Source organism: Rattus norvegicus, chromosome 10, assembly GCF_036323735.1.
Source record: "Rattus norvegicus strain BN/NHsdMcwi chromosome 10, GRCr8, whole genome shotgun sequence".
Lineage (NCBI taxonomy): Eukaryota > Metazoa > Chordata > Mammalia > Rodentia > Muridae > Rattus > Rattus norvegicus.
Genome location: NC_086028.1, coordinates 98,826,680 through 98,851,322, shown reverse-complemented (window position 1 = coordinate 98,851,322; position 24,643 = coordinate 98,826,680). Strand labels below are relative to the sequence as shown.

Genomic DNA, 24,643 nt, shown 5'->3' with positions numbered 1-24,643 from the left:
TGTTCCCCGTGGGCAAACAAGGAGACCGGTGCTAGAGACTGGGCCATGTCTAACCCCCACCAGCAGCACTGCTGCCATTTTGCCTACACTCTGTCCTTTCTTGTCACCTCAGATTGTCATCTCTTGGTCTCCTTTCTAAAAACTTAGACTTGACCCATACCTGCTTGTGACGGTTTGTATATGCTCAGACCAGGCACGATTAGAAAGCGCAGCCCTGTTGGAGTAGGTATGTCCCTGTGGGTGTGGGCTTTAAGACACCCCCACCCCCATCTTAGGACTGGAGAGATGGCTCAGCGGTTAAGAGCACTGACTGCTCTTCCAGAGGTCCTGAGTTCAATTCCCGGCAACCACATGGTGGCTCACAACATCTGTAATGGGGCCTGATGTGTTCTTCTGATATGTCTGAGGACAGCGACGGTGTACTCACCTAGCTGCTTCCTTTTTCTGGAGTAGACGTCACCTTTGACCCTTAGTGATACAAGAGGTCAGAGAACGGAAGTCACCAGGGACCAGTTTCCTTCTTTGCACCCCACCTTCCACACAAAAGCTCGTGGGTGGTCCAGTTGATTGACAGTTCCTAGCGGCTGGGTGCTCTCTACTCCTATCCTGACCGTGTTTGCAAACACTCGCCACCGTGCTGGCCCCTGGAGGAGCTCAGACAGGCTGGCCATCTGAGTGCTGCGTGGTCTGTTAGAGCGTGTAAAACACCAAGTTTCCCATTATCTCCCTCTTCCAGCATTGGGTTAGTTATGAGTGAAATGGCCTTTGTTCGATAGAGGGAAAATAAATCTGTCTTCCGGGTGCCTTAAAATGCAGAGATAAAAATGACAAACGTGTTCTTATTGGCTTAAACTGCCTCCTGGCTGACCTGATTTCACGTCTGGGGCTGCAAGGACTAGCACCGGTGACTTCATCTAGATTCTAGAAGGAAAGGAAACAGCCCAGCTCCAGTGGGCAGAGCTCTCTGGACCTTCTGGCTAAGGTTCTCAGCACGCCATTGATGGGGACCCCTGCCAGACTCAGCTGACCCTGCAATCCCTGGTCACACAGCCCACTCTGGCTTGTGTATATCGACGCTGGGTAAAGCTTCCATCCCTACAGAGATCCTGAGTCCCCCCCCCCCACCTCACCTGTTGTGTTTTATCAAAAGAGAAGGAGAGAAGGAACATGTTTGGTGGGGGTTCGGTAAGGTGTAAGGGAAGAGGGTACCTCTGTGGGTCCATGCTGAGGCATCTCTTTCCCCACCTGAGGTACCAGACACACGACAGTATAGAATAGAGTTGATTTAATGCATGGGGAGGGGAGTTTATAGGAAAGCAGAAAGAGAGACAGAGACAGAGAGACAGAGAGAGACCAAGAGAAAAAGACAGAGAGAGAGAGAGAGACAGAGAGAGACCAAGAGAAAAGGACAGAGAGAGAGAGAGAGAGAAACAGAGAGAGAGAGAGAAAGAGACAGAGAGAGAAAGAGACAGAGAGAGAGAAAGAGACAGAGAGAGAGAGAGAGAGAGAGAGAGAGAGAGAGAGAGAATGAATAGAGGAGTAGAGGAGTAGAGACCAGCCATGAGCATGTGGAGAGAGAGGAAGAAGGGGAATGGGGAGAGAGGGAGCACAGGAGCAAAAGGACAGAGCAAGAAGAAGGCGGCAAGAGAGCAAGCAGGGGGCAAGCAGCCCCTTTTACAGTGAGTCAGGCACACCTGGCTGTTCCCAGGTAACCATGGGGCGGAGCCTAGACTAAATGCCAACACTACTCCTACCCCCACACTCCCACCCCATTGCTGCACTGAACATTATAGGTGTGTATCACTTCTGTCAGGCGTAGGATAAGACGTCAACTCCGGAGCATGGTACCCAGGGCCCCCATCCATTATCTGCAGCATTTACACCTGCCCCACACATCACTCTGATCACTCTCCAGTTGTCTCACTGTTTACAGAAGCTCTTCTTATAGCATGAGACAGAGGCCACCAGGGCCTCCGTGGGAGAAAGGTTCATTGAAGGGGTACATGGTTGCTGAGAGCATAGGAGGCCATGCCAGGTAGAGTCATGCTCACCCATGGTCCCATCTGCTCTAGAGGAAAACAGAAGCACTTGAGTCCAACAGATCTGGACCATAGCAAGGTAAGCCATCAGCTGTCTATGCTATGTGAAGCCTCAGTATGGTAATCTCCTAGGAGGAGGGAGACCATCAGGTTGCCTAGGCAGAGGTGGACTTGCCCAAGTCAGAGAACTGTGAGAGGAAACCTGCCATCCCCGAAGCCAGCCAGATCCTTTTCTGTAATAGCTATGGATGAACGGAGTGCATCTAAGGACAGGAGGCATCATTCTTGACGTGCACTGGAACCAGGCAAGACTGAAGGTCTCTGCCTCTGCCTTTGCCTCTGCCTCTACACTCTGCATTACCAGAGGGAAACCTGGGGTTTGAAAACTCCAGAGGGTGACCCTGTCACCCCTCTCTCCCATGAGGTCATCCTTAAAGGCAGCCCCTCTCTTGGCTGCATGTAACTTCTGAGCCGAGTGTCTGAAGGATTCGGAGAGGGAGAGAGAGAGAAAGGATCAGTGTGTCTGAGGCTCGTTAGTGACCCCGCTGCACCTCGTCTTTGAATTCTAGAGTTGAACCGTGTAACACCATACTACCAACCTGAAAGATCACAGGCCCTGGCCCCACACAGTGGTGACTAAACCAGGTACTGTTTATTAAGGTAGAGGAGGATGAGACGGGCAGCAGATGGTAAGCAATCACGCTGGCCTGGGGCCCGCAAGAGCTTCCTGTGACGAACACTCAGAGAATGGAACTGGGCTAGAGCAGAGGGCCTGTTTTTGCCTTGCTGGGTGGATGGATGTGGCACTTACCTCTGTCAGCCTCTGTCTGGGGAATTCCCTGTAGACCCTGGTTCAAAACCGAGATCTCACAGAAAGCCCGTGGTTGCTCCCTCTCGCCGGTCTATCCATCTTTCCCGTCCGTCTCTTTCTTCAGAACCCCCCTGCTTTAGCGAGTCCTTGGTTCTAAACCAGAGTCTGGTACCAAGGAGGCTCTTAATAATAATCCGTGAGCTGAATGCCTGAGTGCCACCACCCCGGGATGTGTGGATTTTATTTTATGCAGTTTATGCAGATGCAGCCTTGGGGTTGGGGAGGATGGCTCTGAACAGCTCGGAAAACTCTTAATTATCTGAGTTCTCCCAGGCAGTGTCTCCCAAAACAAGTCCCCACAAAGAGCAGGCTTCACAAGACGTTAACAGGTGCTATTTAATGCAAGAGGTCTCTTGTCAAACGCACCAGGGAAACAGAACTTGGCAGGTTTCTTCACTGATGGGGATCTGAGGCTGTGGAATGTTCTGGAATTTTCTGACCCTTCAAGAGAACAGTCAGGGTTTATAAGCTCATTACATCGTGCTACATGAGATTTTTATCTTATGATTTAAAGATAATGGTTGTGTAGTCTAGGGATGTAGCTCAGAGGTAAAACATTTGCCTAGCGTGCCTGAAGGTCTGTGTTTAATCCCCAACCTCTCCAAGAAACGGTTGTGGGATGGAGGCCTAACTCGGTGGTAGAGCGTGTTCTTAGGATATGCGAGCCCCAAATCCACTCTACAGCATCTTTGTTGTTGTTGTTAAAGTGATCAGTTAGGTATAATATCATGTGACTAGCCCTAATATTTGCCCCAGAACTTTCCTTAATGTTTCTAGTGCCCAGGGCAGTGTCTCCAGTGACCTCTAGTTGCCTTGGTTACTTCCTCATCGCTGTGGAAGACACCTGATGAGAGCAATGTGAGGAGGAAGGGCTCACTTGGCTCCCAGTTGGAAGGGCTACAGCCCATCGTGACAAGGAAGGCACAGAGCCTGAAGCAGCTGGTCCGGTTGGGAAGCAGAGAAAGATGAATGCTGGTAGGAAGGAGGTGGGGGAAGACACAGAGACAGAGAGGAAGAGACAGAGACAGAAGCATAGAGAGAGACTGTGAGGTAGAGGTGACTGAGGGAGAGAGAAAGAGAGAGAGAAGGAGAAGGAGATCCCAGGAATCCCACCCATGGAGTGGTGCTGGAGTCATTCAGGGTGGATATTCCTACCTAAGCCTAATCTAGAAACCTCCTCAAAGACATGCCTGGAGGTTTGGTTCCAATGGCGATTCTAAATCCTGGCAAGTCAAAAATCAAGATTTTCCCACACCAGAACATGGAATTTCAGCTGGAGATGCTGCAGAAAAATGAGGAAGGAAAAGGTTTCCTGAGCATGATTCTTAGGCATCCTGGGAAGGCAGGCTCTCCCTGGTCTTGGAGGATCTGTACTGAGGCTCTGGGTCATAAATTACACGAGAAGGCAAAGTGTTCATCCACTGGAGGTCATTCATTGCTGCTTCCCAAGTGAACTGCAGTCTAGATGAGCCTCAGAGGTCTGAAGACCTACCGTGATCAGGAGTGACTCTGAATGGCATGGGCCACCCACAGGACGTTGGGGCCACCTCCGCATCGGTGGTGGAAGGAAGCATCAGGCTGAACAGTTCTGCAACAGAGTCAAGATCCAAGTGTCGCTTATCTTCTGCAAGGGGACACTCAGCATCCAGGGGCCCCCGTGTCCTCACAGGAGTATGGAGCCCCCGGTTCCTGATGATGGAAGCCCCAGCCCTGCCCTCTCTTCTCTTGCCCGATTCCTCCTGGTCTTCAATTCATGTCGCATTCGCATCATGAAAATGCAAGTGACATTTGATTGCAACTTCACAGGGTGATGGGTGAAACTCCTGGACCAAATTCAACATTAATCGATCATCCATCTTGGGCAAATGAGAAGACTAGAAGACTGGGCTCGACAGACATGGCTGCCAGGCATTGTATGCACTCCAAAAGTCACGTGACTTTCTTGGGGTTCTAGCTTCTTATATTTAAGGTGTAGATTTCTACTCCGTGGTGGTTGGAAGGTTAATATTTGAAAAATATGAAATACGGTATCTAAAAACTAGCAAGTTACCCCACAGCTACATCTGCACCTCCGGGCCGTTCCCTCCCATTTTCCTTTAAGCTCTCCCTCTGAAATTCTTAACAGGGATTGAAAATCTGAACCGTACAATAGATTAGATTAGCAAGTTTTATTTTCCTTGATTGGCTGGGCTTACCTGGGGCATGTGCTCTAATGGTTTGTATTATTGGGGAAAAGCTGATAAAAGGGGGAAGAAGCTCCAAGCCAGGGACTGGGCCACAGTATCACCATAGGTGTTGGGAGTGCAGCCTCCCTGGGGAGGGTGTTGATTTGAGGTGTCTGCAGAGTGGCTTCTGAGAAAGCAGTCAAAGTAGATGCCCTGTGGCTGGCTTCCTTGATCTGCTCTCTGAAGAGGTGGAGAGATTCATCTTGTGCTGATGGAGTCAGCCCTGCAGACATCTGGGCATCCTTCAAGTGACCGCACGGCGGGGGAGACTTCCTTTAGCACCAGAAGGAAGGATCGCTGCTGGGATGGGTAGGCGGCTGAGGCTGGACACTGGCTGCGATTAGCTGCCCCGGGACTGTTCCACATCCCCACAGAGACCAGAATTGTCTTTGTCTTCATGCTCTAGGCTCACTTCTGATAAAGGAACTGCAGGCGTGGGCACATCAGATGGGCTCTCTATACAATGTAGATGGTCTCCCCCTGTTGTCTTTCCTAATCTGCACATGCTCAGGTGCCAAGAGCCACGCCAACTCCGTAGACTGTGAGGCTTGCCAAGATAGAATCCAGGCAGAACCCCTTAACCAAAGAAACTGGGGGCTTATGTTCCTCCTGTACCTGTAACAGATTCACCCAATGTCAACTATACGTATCTTATATACACATGCGCACACATATGTATGTGCTATATACACATGTGGATATCTGTGTATTTGCCTACCTGTGTAAACACACATGAACACTATAAAATATGCACGTGCAAATATAGATGCACACAAATATACATATATGTGAACACATATATGCATGTATGTGAATGCATATATGCATATCAATAGATATATAAACATGACTATAAATATTAATATAAACATACCCATGCAAATATAGATACATATATACATACATGTGAACACAACACATATATACAAATCAATATATAATATGAATGTAAATATTAATATAAAACATACACATGCAAATATGGATCACATGTTCACACATATGTGAATACATATATATTAATAAGTATATAAACATGAATATAGATATGCATTTTGTAATATGTAATATCTACATTTGATAGAACCTTCTCATAAAACGCTTAGCATGTGGCCTGCATACCCTTCAGAACTCACGTTGGCAGTGACATCTTCTCTCTGATCCGATAGGGTTTTTGTTTGTTTTGAGATCCTGTTTCTGCCTGTGCCAAATGTCCCTAGAATGAGAAGTCCTCACTGCAGGGTTCATGCAGAAAGCTCACCACGAGCAAGGGCTTCTCATGTGACGCCCAGGGCCTCCCACAAGCCTCTCCTGATTGGTTCTAAATCCATGACGTCACATTTACTTTCCGTTACTTCACTGGGAAGGGAGGGGTGTGCATGTGGAGGTCAGAGGGCAGCTTTTAGGGGCTAAGTTCTCCCCTAGCATGCGAGTCCTGAGGAGCCAAGTCGGGTCATCCGGCTCAGTGACAGACGCTAAGCCACATCACCAGCCCACAGAGCTTCCTTTGCTTAAATCCCACACAGGAGCTTGATGTAACTCCTCCACCCTCTCCAGTTTTAGTGTGTTGGCCCCGCCGGGCCCCTTTGTGTTCTTGGCTCTGTGCTCCTGTTGATGTTAACGATGAATGGACGACAGCAGCGTGGCTGACTCCCTTCCACCCATCTCCACGGAGGACGCATAAACTCCTTGTTATAGACCTGAGAACGGTCAGTCAGGCCATTGGGTATTCATTTCACTGTACCCTGATGTCACCCCTTTTAAAACAAGTGTCCGTGTGCCACTGTGAGAATTCAAAGCCTGAAAGCAGTCCGGGCACACGGACTTCATTTTTCTCCTCTCCTGTTCTCCTCCCAGATAAAATCCACTCAAAGGGACGCTGTCATTCACTTGAAATGTTGCTGAGAACGAGGCCAGGCAGGCTTTTCTTCACCCTCACTTCCAGCGGATTGCGTGGGGAATTCTTAAGCCAGACTTAATTCTTGATGTATATTTTTTTTTCCTGTTTTGTTTATGGTGGCCACCAACAATGTGCCGTGTAAAGAGGTGCAGAGTTTGCTGTGTGGAAGTGCACATGTATGTTCAGGTTAGAGGTCAACGTCAGGTTCTGTTCATCCTGGTTTTGGGGGGGTGTGAGGGGAACAGGGTCTCTCACTTGGATCTGGGGCTCACCCATTAGTTTAGCCTGCCTAGCCAGACAGCCCCAGGCATCAGCCTGTGTCTGCCTCCCCAGAACTGGAATCACATAATTCGTGTCACTGTACCCGGCCTTATATGTGGGTTTCAGGAGTCAAACTCACATTTGAACCATCACACTTACTGGCCAAGCCATCTCCCTAACCTAATAACGTTTCTAGTCTGCGTACCCATGCAACACCTTCATCTTTAACCTCTAGCCATTCGCTTTTCTTCCGGGATCTCCGGGGTTTACTGTAATCTCTCTAAGGTTATTTGATTTTCGGTGGCATCCATAATCTATCCCAGGCCTTTGTCAGATGTCTCAGTCAGCGTGAATGTACAAAGTAGAAGCAAGCAACAATAAATCTGGACAACAGGACCTTTTAAATATGTGGGGAGTTGTATCCCCCACACAGTCTAAAGGCCAGGCAGTTGTCAGCCTGGGAATTCTAGGGAGATCAAACGATGGCCCTGTTAATGGTGCCACATAGGGGACCCATCTCTTGGTGCAGGCCTTAATTCCATTCTTAAAGTGGCCGCCCATAGCATTGACGCCACCATGTACCCGTAGGCATATCCTGCCAGGCCAGTCACTGTTGTAGCTCAGAGGGTTCACATCTGAATCTGACTGATGATAACCTGTCTCCTCCAGCAGCATCATGCATGCCGAGTGCCTTCCAGCATCCTGAAAGCTAGCCAGTAAGGATGGCACTTCTGGGCCAGCACCAGCTCCGTCTCCCCATGTTCTAGGACTCGAGTACATGACAGCTTCAGCCAATATAGAGGTGTTGGGGGAGTGAGAACGAATATAATCAAAATATATGCATTGTATAGAATTCTCAAAGGATTAATAAAATACCATTTTTTAAAGGGAAAAATATCCTGGGCTCAAACTCCTTTCACATACAATCAGACTCATTTCTTTCAAACCATACAAGCCATCTCACCCTTAAAGAAATAGTAGCTTGTGTAACTATCGTGTGGTGCTGTTAGTTTCAAATGAGAATGTAAAATGAAGCATTTTTATATGCTGTGAGTCTCAGAAGTAACCTGGAGAAATGGGGTGCAGATATATGGAGATGGGAACAGCATATACAGCAAGAATGCTAATGAAATGAAGGTCTGTGCAGAAAAAACAGTCTGAGACTGGAGCAGTCCACAGCAGAGAGAACAGGACAGCATCCTCAGGCTCCCTGTGCCTCCAGGGCTCACCCGAGTGCCCGGGTCTCTAGAGTTTGCCAGGTAGATTGATATCCATGGCGCCAGAACTCCCTTGCACGTCCAGCACTGGAAAACCTAGGAGTAAGGATGGAGCTTCCAGGCCAGTAGCAACTTGAGCTCTCCATGGTCTATGTCCTCCATAGCTGTCTGAGTTCTTCTCCTTCCCCAGTTCCTCTGGGTGTTGGGATCTGGAATCCCGCTGGACAGCTCCCCATTAAATGCCCCATCCCTTGCAACTCAGGGCACCTCACCTTTTTGTGTCCCACCAGTTCCCCCTTAAACCTTGAATTGACGCCATTGCACAAGTTTCTCAAACGTCTATACAGGGCCACCCTGAAGAGAAAGAAGGCTGGCTGCAGCCTGGTACCCCAGCACCAACACACTGCTGAGAGGAGCTGTCGGGGGCAGGAGGTTTCTTTACCCCTGCTGTTAATCTCCTGGTGAACGACTGATACTTGTAAGAGAAGATACCCTTACCCCCAAACATGTTTGGGTGGCTGCCTGACCTTTGAGTAGCAATGCAGATCAGCGATCAGGGCTTTGAACTGTTTTCCAGCCTGGATTCTCAGCGTGCTGGGGTGCAAGTCAAATCTAGGGTATGATAAATGAACCTGGATCTTAGGCTATTCATCATCTCAGAGGAACTGCCAGGGTCTAATTTTATTCAAGAGTCCTCCAGGGAGGTTAAAAACAAATCCTTTCTTCTTGTTTTCTTCAGGTCAGGACTACAGAAATTACAAAGCCATAAATAAGTCCCCCCTGTTCCAACACATCCAACAATCATTTAATGATGCCTCACACTGCCACCAAGAGGGGCTGTATGTGCAGTCATAAGGCTCTGGACTTAGGCTGTTCTGTGTGTGTGTATGTGCGTGCGTGCGTGCGTGCGTGTGTGCATGCATGCACGCACATATGTGTGCATACATGTGTATTGTGTGGAACAGGCCATAAGACAACCTTGGCTGTCCTTCTTTAAGATAATTCTTTCTTCTTGTCCCAGATTTTCTAGCCATAGTGTAACCCCGTTCTTTCTCACACACCCACAGTGGGCTAGAGTATGATTCGGCCTGTCCATTCCAAGTCACCCCCCTCTCTCACCCCCTGGGAGCTCGTTGTCATTGCTAGTGGTGGTAGTGTTTGCTGGTGGTGGCCATGTTTAATATTTATGAGGCCTCCCCAGGAAATGTTAGCCTTTGCCTTAATCTTAACGAGTTTCAAATTGAGGAGGCCGAGCTGCGGTGGCTCCCTCATTTCCTGTGTGGCCTTTGTGTTGACATTTTCTGGCCGTAAGTTCTAGATCTAACATCTGAGCACTTAGACTAGAGGCCCAGCTGGAAAACGAACTGCACACGGTGAGAAGACTCAAGGGCGGGACCTGAGCTGTGGCCTCACAGCAGCACACAAAGGAGACACTGAGCCCTCGGTGACCGTGGGCCCTGCCTTGTTCCTGTGGGAAGCCACCCAAGGGGACTGACTATTCCCGAGCAGTGTCCAGGGTGGGGAGTCTGACTGCTCTCTAGTCTTCTCCCCTGGTCCCACCACACTGGGATGAGCACGTTCTATTTCAGAAGCCTTGGGGGAGGCTCCATTTATGAATCGGGAAGCATCCTCCCTCTCTGGGGAAGTCTGGGGAAGCCATGACCTCGGCCCTTCCACCCTTCAGAAGTGGGAGATGGAAACTCCTTTTGTTTACGTACCACTCGGTCTATGGTGTTCTGTTAGAGCAGCCCTCTGCAGCTAAGACATCTGTCAAAGTTGAAGTCGCATAGATGCTGATGTCCGGAAGTGCCAAAAAAGACTTGCGAACTCTATCCGTGCCCTTAAAACCAAGTCAGTGGGGCCATTGGCAGGAAGAAAGGGCACTCTTTTTTCCTCCATCTTTATTAACTTGGGTATTTCTTATTTACATTTCAATTGTTATTCCCCTTCCCGGTTTCCGGGCCAACATCCCCCTAACCCCTACCCTCCCCTTCTCTATGGGTGTTCCCCTCCCCATCCTCCCCCCATTACCACCCTCCCCACAACAATCACATTCACTGGGGGTTCAGTCTTAGCAGGACCCAGGGCTTCCCCTTCCACTGGTGCCCTTACTAGGATATTCATTGCTACCTATGAGGTCAGAGTCCAGGGTCAGTCCATGTATAGTCTTTGGGTAGTGGCTTAGTCCCTGGAAGCTCTGGTTGGTTGGCATTGTTGTTCATATGGAGACTCAAGCCCCTTCAAGCTCTTCCAGTCCTTTCTCTGATGAAAGGACACTTTTTCTTTTACCATCTACTTAGCTGCCTGGAATGTTCTGGAATACTTGGAACTTTTGTTGGAGGTGCTGATCACTGGGAGAAAGAGAGGAGGAATTTCTCCCATGTCTCAAGCTCTGCTTATGAGCCATAGCGAATTTTAGCCAATTCTAAGTGGCCCCGGGTCAGTTCCATTAACGAGACTACTCTATAAGAAAAGCCACATCACCTGCTTTTCTATTCTGCAAGAACCTTAAGTAATGGAGTAGGAGCCAAGGTCGGTCTGTCTTGGTCAAAGGCCCTACATTATACTTCCCGTCCCCCTCTCACTTTTTAAAGTTCTTTGAGGATTTTGTGCAGTGTGTTATGATGATATTGATCTCGCCCACCTACTGCCCCAAGATCAATCCCGGCTTCCCTACCCACCCAACTTTTTGTGTGCCCCCCTCCCCACTTAAAAAACTCCATCAGTTTGTGCCACCCATATACTCTTGGATGTGCGGTCTTCCTTGGAGGGTGTCCTACCCACCAGGGACCACACCCCTAAAGAAAACTGACCTTCCTTCCCCCATCAGCTATAAACCGCCAACAGCTCTTTAGCTAGGGTGGGACTCCATGCCTCCCCTCCCCCATATATGCACACACACACACACACACACACACACACACACACACCGCCGCCTACACTCACACAAGCCAGGATTCTGTAGCTCTTAGGCGTGTCCTCCCCTCCCCCATATATGCACACACACACACACACACACACACACACACACACACTGCCGCCTACACTCACACAAGCCAGGATTCTGTAGCTCTTAGGCGTGTCTCAATTACTGTGAACTGATTTATGCAGTTTCCCTGAAGTCTCCTTGAAGTCTCCTTACAGCCGCCCACCACCGGTGACTCTTCTAACCCATCTTTCTGACCCCTCTCAGCCATCATCCCTGACCCTCAGTAAGGATACTGTAGTGGCAAGGGACAGGCGGCCGGTCTCATCCCTGTCCCAGAGGAAGGCTGTGGCAGCTACAGCAGCTTCAGGCCTGGTGCTCTGCTTGTCCTCCAAGGGGCCTCCCCTGTGGTCAGCCATCCTTGTGGGTCCAGGCAGTGCATCTCCTCTCCTTGTACGGGGCTAATGGCAGCCGCTTACTCATGCTATTCCAGCACATGGGCATCTTGTCTTAATTACCTTCCTCATTTGCATCTTTGCTGGAACACCTGGGGGAAGAGATCGCATTCTACCTCCCTCCCTTTCCCACCAGCGGCCCCTCCTTCCCTCTGCTGATTCACTGATTTATGCTCTTTCCGAGTGTGTAATCTATCAGCCTCTCATCCCTCTGACTCCTGCGGATCACCTGCCACCTTTGAGCACAGCAACGGAAAACTTCTCTCCCTTATTACCCACCCCTACCTCTCTCCTTTGCTCAGTCCTGTGGGGACCCGAGCTAACACCGTGTCTCCCTCCCTTGCGTCTGCAAGAGAAGGACAGGACCCTCCGCTTTGGAAACCATCACAGAAAGTTGTCTCTCTAGTGGGCAGCGCCCCTGCTGGTGGTCTGTCGTGGGTGCCTAGCATGCTGGGAGATGAAGCATTCATTCTATGGGGAATGGAGCTGCAGAAGCTGGTCTTTGCTGCCCACAGAGCCACGCCACATCCACTGAGGGGGGCAAAAAACCATGAGCCTAGGCAGCAAACTGGGTATCAAATGGCATTCTGGGAATGATAACAGATGGTGGCATGGCTTCAAGGCCAGTCCCCATCCCACCACAGCTGGGTGACTTTGCCCAGCCTTTGTCCCATCCCTGAGTATCAGTTGAGGGTGCATATGTCTATGTGCTGGGGATGTGTGCCGAGCCTCTCTCCTGGGGGGTTGGTAATTTTGCTTATTAACTTAATGTGCCATTGCGTTAGGCTGCTCTGTGATTTACATTAAAATGACTAATTAGAAAAAGAACCATTAGCAGAGGAACCAAACAGCTGTTGTTTATGGCTTTAAAGAACAACATCCCCCTCCCCCCAAGGGAAATATGCAAGACTGGGGTCAATAAAAAGCTTAGACCCTTCCCAGCTTTTGACACCTGTCCCAGCTGGCCAGAGGCCCCGGGGAAGGTCCCTGTCCTGAAAATCCAGTGTCACCGATGGGAATGGTTGGGCGTCTCAGCTGTGTTGGTGTGCCTTCTGGCAAAGGACAGCAGCTTAGCTCTGGGTGGCATTAAGCTGAAGGCTGGGGGGGGGGGGGAGGGCAGCAACCCGGACACTTTCCATCTTTGTTTTCCCTTTGGTGTGGTGCGGGCAACTCTGCAGAGAGAGGCTACCCAGAACTTTGGCATCCCCACTGCAGCCTGCCTAAGCAGCGTCTGACACTCAGGTAGTAAGTCCCTCCCTGCCTGCCCCATGCGGAAGCTTCAGACCCACCAGGAAGATATTAATAGCCCTCTGCCTGGGATTGCTGCTTCTGCTCCTGGGGGGAGCATCTGGAAGAGAAGGGGTAGGACAGACAGCTGGTGGGGACCCAAACTCTGGCTCTCAGAACCAGAGCTTAGCCGAGATAGCACCCTGTCACCTTTGCCAGGAGATGACAGACCCCGACTATAATTCACGTATAAGCCTTGCATACCGAGGGTCACCACCCCCACCCCCTACCCCCCACCCCCACTCCCGACTTTCTAAGGAAAACAGAGGATGAAGATTCTGAAACAAGGCCCTAGTGGGAAACCATTATTATCATGGAGGAAACACTTAACAAGTGGGGAACTGGAATTACAGACCGTCGTGAGTCACCATGGGGGTACTAGGAATCAAACCTGGGTCCTTTGCAAGAGCGACAAGTGCTCTAAACCAGTGAGCCATCATCTCTCTAGCCCCATGGATGAAGTTTAAATAAACTCATTTTTGAGGCGTAGTTGTACAGCTCACGGGGAGCTTGCCCAGCCTCAGCAGGACTTTGGATACCATGCTCAACAGTTAGTCAATATGGAACAATCGGTGGCCCCGGCCTCGACTTAACTGCCTTCCTTCTACCCTAGAGCTTGGGAAAAGAAGTGACTTGGCAACTTCTGTGGCCTACTGTTCTGTGTAGGGTGTGTTCTGGGGGATCCAAGGCTGAGAAGCCCCCATGCAGCTATGTGGTTTTAGGAAGAAACCCTCCCCTCCAAACATGGGTCTTCTTCACAAGCTGGGAATGACCCAGGCATCAGTGCAGCTGGGGACTCCAGAGTCCCTCTACTTTGGAAGGTCCAACCCCCCAGGACAGCATCTTGCTGAACTCTGTCCTTCTAATGGTACAGCCCAGCCTACTTAATCTGTGTGCTAACAGGACCCCATTGTTCTGTTCATGTGTCTTTGACCCCTGTCAACTGAACAGAGCTCAAAGAAAGAAACAAATCATTCTAAGGAACAGTGGGTCCAGAAGAAACTCCAGCCCCTCTCGATCAGTAGATAGCACCTTTCTCATTCAAATAAAATAAAATGTTCTAGTGTAGCCCCAAAGCCCTTGACCTTGACCCAGACAAGTACTAGGAATTCTTCCCACCCACCTGCCTCCCCAGATCACAGGAACTTCATCTCCTCCACTGGGGCTGTTACCATTGGTACTGGTTCTTGCTTCTAGCCCAGGACATACAACTGCCGTAACATCAGGGAGGCTTATCTTCTCACGGTGGAGACAGACAACAGATAAAGGAGGGGCTCTAGTTTTATGCTTATTTCTTGTATGGATGTAGTTCAGAGGTACAGTGGTGGGGGGAGGCATGCGGGCAGGAGCCCGAGGCAGGTGGCTACATGGCAGCCGCAGTCGAGAAGCAGAGGGAGATGAAGGCCTATGCTCAGGCTGCTTTCTCTTTCTCGTTCTGAGACCCTGAGGAAGTGCACAGCCCAGATTTAGGGTGGTTCTTTCCACCTGGATTGACTTAGTTGAAATAACATCTCTGGTCTGGAAATGGCAGCTCAGGCAGATCTCTGTACGTTCCAGGACAGCCAGGAGTACATAGACTTTGTCTTTAAAGAACGGAGGAGGAGGAGAAGAGAAGGAAGAGGAGGAAGAGAGAGGGGGGAGGAGGAGGAAGAGGGGGAAGAAGAAGAAGAGGAAGAAGAAGAAGAAGAAGAGGAAGAAGAAGAAGAAGAAGAAGAAGAAGAGGAGGAGGAGGAGGAAGAAGAGGAAGAAGAGGAAGAAGAGGAAGAAGAGGAAGAAGAAGAAGAAGAAGAAGAAGAAGAATGATGCCTCACAGATATACCCAGAGCTTTGTTTCCATGCTAATTCTAAATCCCATCATGTTCACCTGATATTAGTGCACACACTCTCTGTCTCTCTCTCTGTCTCTCTCTCTGTCTCTCTGTCTCTCTGTCTCTCTCTCTGTCTCTCTCTCTCTCTCTCTCTCTCTCTCACACACACACACACACACACACACACACACACATCAAAGAGGAGGCAGATTGGAGTTTACAAGACTAGATTAGAGGGCTAGAGAAATGGCTTAGCACTGACTGCTCTTCCAGAGGTCCTGAGTTCAATTCCCAGCAACCACATGGTGGTTCACAACCATCTGTAATGAGGTCTGATGCCCTCTTCTGGCATGTCTGAAGACAGCTACAGTGTGCTTACATAAAATAAATCAATGAATATTTAAAAAAAATAAAAAAGAAAACATAAGGCTAGAGTACAAATACCATCGTTACATTGATTTTCTGTTACTTGCAGCTTAAAGCAAGGGTCGCTATCTACGTTCCCCATCGGAAATGATTCCTAATCTCTGTGTCTTGTGTCTATTTCAGAGGGTCTCGCTGTCGGTGTAGGGTTTGGAGCAGTAGAAAAGACTGCATCTGCCACCTTCGAGAGTGCCAGGTAAGCCACTGCACGGGATCTGGAGCGTGGGCCTTATACCCCTCAGGTCCCTGTACTTGGAACCTGGGCCAGCTGCTGGCACAGGGCTGCTAAGCACCCTCAGTCCATCATGGCCAGAGTAATGAGGCTAGAGGAAGTTCATGTGTGAGGGAAGGACTCAGTCAGACAGGCAGGCTTGTACCGACTCTTTCACAGGAGTCAGCTCACAGGTAACCACACCGTAAATGAAACCAAGACATAGCTGCATGCTGTCTCTAAGCACGTGAAATGTTTAAAGACTAAGGAAGGTCTTAGCAAGGGTGGCGACCGATCAGTACTCTGAATGGCTCTTTCCTTCAGGAAGTCCTTTTCTCTCATCATTGGAGTTTCCTGGTCCACTATACCCTCATTTTTAGACTCTTCCCAGAAGGCTCCCTCACCTGTTTCTCACACATTGACCCAGTCTTTTTTTTTTTTTTTTTGTCTTTTTTCTTTTTTTCGGAGCTGGGGACCGAACCCAGGGCCTTGCGCTTGCTAGGCAAGCGCTCTACCACTGAGCTAAATCCCCAACCCCTTGACCCAGTCTTAAATGTCAGTGTCTCTCTTTTCGTGGCCTGCCCACTCCTCGGGCATCTTCCTCCATTCCCGTTACCCATTTTCCTTCTACTTACTAGTGATGCCCACATCCGGCTCCAGCCCAAAACTGAGCTCCTTCCTACAGGGCCGCCTGCCTTCAGATATCTCTGCACAAGTGTTTCGCCGGCTCTCCATGCCTAGCATCCCAAGCTGAGCTCTACTGTCTGTCACTGTCTCTGTCCTTGGGCTTTGTCCCTCCTTCAGGGTCGCCTTCAACCGTCTCACCATCTGCCAGCCAAGCTAAGCCCACTGTCATTGTCACCGTAGATTTTCCCTCTCCTTCTCTAGAGCACCAGGCCTTCTTCCTCTCTCCTAAATCCACTCACACGATGGCATTCAGACCTCCTTGATAAGCTCCACAAAGCCCACCCGAACTCACAAAGCCGTGACCACTCCGTCCTCCAGGCTGAAGGCCAGCAGTATGGAGCCCCTCATCCAAGGGCCACAATCTCAGCTGCCTCCAGGGAACCAGGGTTACAAGAACAAGAGAAACAAGAGGATAGAGATAGCGGGGGATGGTGAGCATTGAGGGAGTTTAACGTACTCACTGTAAACACCTGGATTCACGAGAATTGAAACCATAACTTAAGGGCTGGAGAAATAGCTCAGTTCCTGAAATGCCTCCTATAAAGAATGAAGATCCAGCCTCGATCCCCAGAACCTGTAGAGAAGAGAAGCTAGGCTCATGGTACATCCTGATAATCCTGGTTCTGAGGAGGCAGAGACGGGGATCCCTTGAGGCTAGCCCACCAGCCAGCTAAGGCCAATGAGACACCCTGCCTCAAAAACAAAATGGTGGACCATGGCTGGGGAACAACAGCCTGAGGTTATCTTCCGGTCTCCACAGGCACAGGCACACCCATGCATACATAAACATGAACATACATGCACAAAGCATGCACACACACACACACACACACACACACACACACAGCATGCACACATGCACATACAACTCTGTGTTCAGATGGTCCAGCACAACGCTACTCTGCTCCCCACCCCATCCAGTGTACCCCTCCCATGAGGACCAGCCCTGTGTCTACTGGCCAGGAATCTCAGGAGGAATGTCCCTCCTTACCCCTTTTCCATCTTCATACAAGTTCTATATACACAACTGGAGGACTGCAGCTACATCTGTCTGTGTCCCCAGATGCAGCGGAGCCCTGTGGGTTAAATGCCCTCACCATCTAACACGAAGTCTATCTATGTATTAAGAAGTGCATTTGCTCCATGAAGCCCCAGCCATGTAAGGGGTACTGGCAGGCTCTAGGTTGAAGTGGGTCCTAGTCTTAGCTCCTTCCTCTTGGACTAAGCCATTTTCACTTTAGCATCATGGTAAAAGTCAAATAAGAAGGTGGATGGATAAAGGGAAGAAGGAAGGAAGGAAGGAAGGAAGGAAGGAAGGAAGGAAGGAAGGGAGGGAGGGAGGGAGGGAGGGAGAGAGGGAGGGCTTTCAGAATGTTAGGAACATCACTCACACCCCCACACACACAGAACCAAGGACTAATGATGACATCTCACAGACTGGCCTGCTCCCATGTCTCTCTACCCCCTGGGCATAGCCAAATTGGACTTGACTTCATCAGACCATGAGAACCCTCAGGGCCAAACAGTGTCCCTGGGTCTGAGAGCCCGGGGGAGCTGACCTTATGAGAATCCAAAGGCCAGGCTCTCCCGGAACATGGGAGACCACATGTGCCCCATGAAGTCAGTGTGCCTGTAAATGACAGCCAAGCCCCAGGCACTGTCCTCTAGGTCAGGCTCTCTCTGGTGGCACCATGCCCCCATGACATCATGATATCGACTCCAGTATCCCTCTCATGAGAAGTAAGGTCATGGTCAATGAGAATATGTCTCTCTGACTGTCACAGCTTCAGGGAGAGGGCTTGATGAACTATGGATGGGGCAGGCCATGCCCAAGATCTTCGAGGTCAAAGCAAGCCAATGGTCAGGCCTCTTGAGTGCTTGTTTGTGCAGTGAGCTCGAGGGAGGTGACTTCTGGTTGTCCCATCATGCAGGGTCTTTTGAGTCAGTGCTGTATGTGGAGTCTAGCAAAGTGGCCTGCAGGTGCGTCCTTATGCCTTGAGACCCCCTCCAAGGCCCCACCTTGGATTACCACCTGCAACTTTCGAAAGGTATGTTACAGGTCTACCCCCACTTGTTAACTTTCTTTTTGTAAGGAAAGGAGTCTGTAGTCAACTGTAAGACAGTAAACACAACCGTGGTTCTTGGAGGAGCTGCTGGTGAAATCAAGTCCCCAGTGTTGAACAGGGCAGCAGGAGGTGGAGGTAGTGGCCGTGAGTTACAACACCGAGTTGGGGACTCTGCACCTGCTCCCTGTCTGTTCCCAGTCTCCTGAACATACCCAGCGCTTCATCTAGGGTCTCCCAGAAGCTGCAGATACTGAGTCTGAGCTCCCTTGATCTACACTCACTCATTCATCCATCCATGTGCACCTCAGTGGGCACAGTGCATCCTCCACAGTGTTCCAGCCGCTGTGAAGAACACAGTCCCTTTATGTAGACATTAGGAATGGAGGGGAGGGGAGTCTGGGGGCCGAGGAGATGGCTCGTTCCTGAGAGTACTTACTGTGTAAGCAGGACAACCTGAGTTGGGATCCCAGGCACCCACATAAAAAGCAGGGCAGGCTGCCACATGTCTGTAATCAGCCATTGTAGCAGCCAGTGTGAACTATGGGTTCAGTGAGAGACTCTGTCTTAAAAAGAAAACAAGGTGGAGAGTGATTGTGACGGAGACCTGAAACCCACCCCGCTCCTCCACGCCTGCAGACACACAAAAGACTTGGCAGCTAGACAGGAGGCTGGCAGCGTGGACCTGTCCGCTCCTGGAACATCTCCACATAGCTAAAGAAAATCTGAAGTAAAGGGTCTGTGGTTGCAAAGATGGGGGTGCTCTTTAACATCTAGTGAAGAAGAGAAATACGAGAAGGCAGTCGGTTTGCAGCCAAACAGGAAGGTCTGAAGAAACCCAATGCACACACTAATAAAAACAGCACAGACGCTCCGGCTTCAGCATCCGTGAGCCCTGAGGTGGGAGCCACAGAAAGAACAGAGGCACAGCTGAGGAAAAGGGAGCAGACTCCGGGATGATATGACAGGCGTGCGTTTGTACATGAGCTCTGAGTTTAAAAGCAAAACGGTCTGAGCTGTGAGGAGAGAAGCTGCATCCGCAGTCCTGCGGGGAGCACGGTCTCTCCTTCTGAGGCTTGTTCAGAACATGGCCACGAAGTGAATGGAACGGAGAACAGACATTGTAGACTTTTATATCCTGGGTACTCCCTTTAAAAAAAAAAAAAAAAGCTGAGTGTATATTTGTGTGTGTGTGTCAGTGAAGACATGTACATGACACAGCATGTCCCTGGAGGTCAGAGGACAAGCTCAGGGGTCAGTCCTTGTATGACAACACTTTTCCTGGGGAGATACAACGTATGTCTATTCACCCCATAGAGGGAGCCCACAACAGACCCAAAAGCACAAATACTACCAAAGTCCAACTTGATATGTTGATGAGTTTTACTGGGGTCACTTAGAGAGGTGTGGGTGAGAGGTTGCTTACAGGAGCAGAGATGACTTAATGACAGCTGTGTGACCAAGTTCCACCCCAGCATGGGTGACAGCTCACAAACACTGGGGAACCTGGAGCTCACTGTACAGCCTGCAGGCAGTTCAGCAGGTTGGAGAGTGTCTTTTCAAATGGACAGCTCTGCTTGAGTCTCTGGGGAGAGGTCGAGCTTTTATTTCTTACTGTGTAAGGGAGGGGCCTAGTGAATCTGGTCAGTTTCAGGAACTTCCTGCAGCTATTTTGAGTTGTTTACTTTCCTGTTTCAGGAGCTTCCTTGCTCAGGGTGGAATATTTCAGTCTCCAAGGAAACCATTAAACAGTCCCACCCTTCCACTTTGAGACAGTCTCTTGTCTTTGTCACTGCATACACTGGGCGAGCTGCCCACAGGATTCCAGGATTCTGCCATCTCCACCTCCCATCCTGCCAGTGTCATGCTGGGATTACCCCCACCCCCCAGCCCAGGCCTCTTTCCAGCCCTGAAACCATGTCCTTTTCAAGAACACATGCTTGATTGGTGCCGAGGCAGACTCATCATCGTTCATCCAGGCCACATTCTCAGACCTCAGTGTGATCCGGTCGGTCATCATTAGCAGGAGCTGTAGACAACATAATTTGTGAGTGGGCATTTAAAACCAGAGGCAGCATGAAGATCAGCATAATCTAAGCTGCAGGGGAGTGATGGAAACCAGACCATCTAAGAAACCTTTCACATTTGTAGTATGAATGTCAGCCAAGCATAAGGGCAGTCAGCTAGGGATGCTGGCACCAGAGAACTCAGTAAGTGGAGCCCAGGAAGCCCCAACATGTTCTCTAGGCGGAAGGATTCTATCAAGATAGACTCCCCTAGTGGCCACGGGAGGGAAGTTGAAAGGATTCCGGGGAGGCAGGTTGAAGACAAAGCCCATCCCTCACACAGTGGCCTGGTCCCCATCCAGCCTGGTGCAGGCTCAGAACTGGGCTCCAGAGGTGCTGGAAACAGCCACCTGGCTACACCAGGATGGCGTGGGGAGGTGGTAAGGGGTCGCTGGAGCCGTGGGAAGGATTCCACCACAGAACAAAATGTTTGCTGCCCTCGAGTACAAACTTCAGTAACCCAGAGGGAGGGAGGGGCTGCCATGCTGGAGAGAGGAAGAAGGAAATCCCAGAGAGATTAATACAGACCACCAGTGTTCTCAGTTCTGGAGGGACGGTTGGAGATCAGGTGGCAGGGATGGGAGAAGGGGGGGAGGGGCTGCCATGAATGGTGGGGGAAACATGTATTCAGTGCATGCAAGGCAGATGCCCTACAACAGAGACTCTAAATGCTCTGCCCCTCTCTGAGGATGCTGGCAGTTCCTAGCTACCCACTCCAGGAAGCAACTGGCATTCTACAGAGTTCCGTGTTGCTGATCCATATGCCAGTGAAGGTAGATGTGTGGTCAAAGTATTGTGGGGGGCAAGGGGGACAGAGTACAGGAGTCCTGGGATCAAACTCAGGTCATCGGGCTTGACAGCAAGCACCCACTGTGCCACCTCACATCCCTCAATCCAGTTTTCACTTAATTCCGACTTCCAGCAAGTTCATCATAGCCCAGGGGGATGTGTACATAGACACAGTTAACCACGTCTGCCTAGCACCCGTTTCTATAGGTAAAGGTTTTCTTGAAATGCAAAGGTTCGTCAATCTCTCCACATGCTGTCCCTGACTCCTTGGCTACACCACCTGAGCGACTACCTGACATAGACTTCTTAAGGCTGAAAATGCTCTCTGACATTTTCCATAAAGTTCATGGACTTAGATCTAGTGGACACAGTTCAGAGCTCTTACCCAAGTTCATCGCTGAGCCCTCAGGTCCCACACTATGTCTCTGTGACCTCATGGATACTCCTTGCATCTCAGAGGGAGAGAGTCTCCCCCCTTGCCCACAATGTCAACCATCACCACCAACAGAGAAGAGGGCAAGCGTTCAAAGTAAATACTACAGGGCACTTTCTTCCACTCTCAACAGTTTGCCTGACCGGGTAAGACAAGAGACATAGGCAGGCAGGAGGCCTAGAATCAGTGTGTCTCTACTGCCACCTGGTGCCCATGTGCTGCTACTGCCCCCTCTTGTCCTTACTGGATCAGCCACAGGGGAGCTTTTCCTTCTAAAATCAGTGTCCAGTGGGGAGGGTTGGGGGGGGGGTGAGGTAGTATAGACCTATAACCCCGTCCTTTGGAACCCCGTCCTTTGGGAAACTGAGGTAGGAGGATGTATATAAGTTCAAGACCAACTGGGTCACATGTGAATTATCAGATGAGCTAGCTACCTAGCAAAACCATGTCTCAAAAAGTGGGGAAAAGACTGACTGAGGATATAGCTCGGTTGATAGTCTGCATGTCTAGCATAAACAGGGACCTGGGATTAGTCCCCAGCCTGGAATAAACTAGGCATGGTGGGGTCATGTCTGCAAATCCCAGCACCTGAGAAGAGACACAGATGAGCTCAATGATGTCCTCATTTGTATAGTGAGTTAGAAACTGGCCTGCGACATGAAAGGCTGTCTAAGAAAAAAAAAGTGTCCTTTGAGTCAAGAAGACTCAGCCAGGCATGAGCAGCGCGTGGGCCAAGGGAAACACTGCTTAGCTTAGCTTTGCTTTCTGATCTGGTTCCTCAGTGGTTTCCTTTGGCTTCAACCACAAAGAAATGCCAAAGACTGTATGTCCTTGGGGAGTTGGATGATTAAAGTGATTTTCCTTTCATAAGTATCATTAAGAGGAGACCACACCTCAGCCCTCACTTTGTGGTACACATAATTCAAACCAGCAGGGAGAGCGAAGGAATCTTAAGCTTACACATTGCACTTTGCACACAGGCACACTCGCGCGCGCACGCACACACACACACACACACACACACCTGCCATTTCCAGCTCCAGCTAGGGGTGTTTATAGCCCATGAATCCGGGACTGATGGCTTCAACAAGTGTCCAGCTGCAGGGCTGTGCAGAACGGACAGCGCTGGCTGCAGATTGGCCATGTGCCTTGGACAATCCACAAATGCGCATATTCCCCGGTTGCATGCGTTTCATGTTGCATGCCCTGGCCAGCTGCTGCTGCCCGGTGTCCAAACACTTAATCAAGGATGTCTGCTGGGTTAACTACCACATCCAGAGCGACTTGCTCAGTTAGGACCAAGTTTGTGCCTGATCACATACCAAAGAGTAGACGTCATAAACAACATCTTTTGGGTTATAAAATACCAATGACCAATCACGTGATATGGGGGTCAAAACATATCCGTGGAGTAACGATGTATTTTCCTGGTTCACTGAGCGTCTTTTAGAGAACAACCTATGATAGCTGCCTCCCACAGAAGCAGTGTGTATGACTGTCCCTATAGGCACCAAGTCCACCTGCCATTAGAGACATCCCAGGGAGACCCTCTCTTCCCCCAGTTGTTGATCTGGAGCCCCCCTGCCCTCTGTCTTAGACCTCCCTGGAAGCATTCTCTGGGCTGAGGTATGGCAGTCGAGCTAGCACGAGGGTGTGCAGGCACCTGGTCAAATGCCTTTTACCCTTATCGGCCCCTCTCCTCACCATAGCCCGTCACTCACCCCCCCTGCTGGTCTTTCTCTGCACCCAAAGATCCTGTACTCAGTTTCACCTAAGCGAGCCAGCCTCTCTCTTAAACCATCTAACGGTCCTCTCGGGAGATCTAGAGTGGTCCACCCACAATCCTCTTAAACCTTCAGTTTCCTTGGAGAATGGCCCACAGCGCCACCATGTGGTAGTCTGGCATCAATACTCACTATGAGGCAGCCGGGGAGAAGGGCTGAGGTTTAAATAGAACTCTTGAGTTGCTGTTGGGCTTAAATGGAACTTATACCTACACTTACTCTCTCCATAAAGATAAAGTCTATCTGTCTATTAATCTTTCCATCTTTATCTCCTGTTGATCTCCTTCCGTCCTCTGCAGCGGTAGGAGTTGGTAAACATTCCCTAGATGTTTTGTGAAACAGCTTGTCTACCTCCCTGCTGCCTGGCTCTCAGCGGCTCCCCCCTCGTTTAGCCGTCACAAAGTAGATTCGTCATCCTTATTCCTTCTGCCCAAGGACTAAAGCAGACCTTTTGGATGACGCTCTGCAGAGATGCCAATAGAGCATGCAGGAAGCCACGGCAGTCAAGGAGGCGTGGGGAGGCCCACCTTAGGACCCCCCCAAACTGTGCACTATTGCAGGTTATTGTATGGTACATTTAGTGTCATAGTGACTTTAATAAGATTTATTTATTTTATTTTGTCTGTGTGAGTGTTTTGCTTACATGTGGGTTTGCTTACATGCCCACAGAAGGCAGAAAAAGGGCATCAAATCGTGTAGAACCGGAGTCATGGATGGCTGTGAACTGCTGTGCGATTGCTGGGAATTGAACCGAGAGCCTCTGTAAGGGCAGTCGGTGCTCTTAGCTGCTGAGCGCCCCCCCCCCCCCCGCCATATATTTCTCACAAGTCCTGGCTAATGGAAGAACTGGGTTTGATCTGATGTCTTAGGGTTTTACTGCTGTGAACAGATACCATAACCAAGGCAACTCTTAGAAGGACATTTCACTGGGGCTGGCTTACAGGTTCAGAGGTTCAGTCCATTATCATCAAGGCAGGAACATGGCAGCATCCAGGAAGGCGTGGTGCAGGAGGAGCTGAGAGTTCTACACCTTTGTCTGAAGGGTGTTAGCAGAATACTGGCTTCCAGGCAGCTGGGGCGAGGGTCTTGAACCTCACACCCATAGTGACACACCTACTCTAACAGGGCCATTCCTTCTAATAGTGCTAATCCCTGGGCTGAGAATATGCAAACCATCATGCCTGGTTTGACCACAGTT

At 49.9% G+C, this 24,643-nt stretch overlaps 1 protein-coding gene and 1 long non-coding RNA gene across 13 annotated transcripts in view; one reads left to right on the top strand and one right to left on the bottom strand.

Annotated features, from left to right (window-relative positions):
* Positions 1-24,643, top strand: part of Slc39a11 (solute carrier family 39, member 11) — a 421,148-nt gene that overhangs the window by 344,980 nt on the left and 51,525 nt on the right. For all 12 annotated transcript variants that reach the window (XM_063268767.1, XM_039085657.2, XM_063268766.1 and 9 more), the window contains one exon: positions 15,539-15,608. In XM_063268767.1, coding sequence (XP_063124837.1) covers positions 15,539-15,608 — 70 coding nt within the window. The remainder of the gene's footprint in view (positions 1-15,538; positions 15,609-24,643) is intronic.
* Positions 5,064-6,567, bottom strand: LOC134480897 (uncharacterized). The gene is made up of 2 exons (XR_010055866.1): positions 6,272-6,567; positions 5,064-5,750 (listed from the first exon to the last, which is right to left on the bottom strand). It is a non-coding gene; the product is annotated as an uncharacterized LOC134480897 (long non-coding RNA).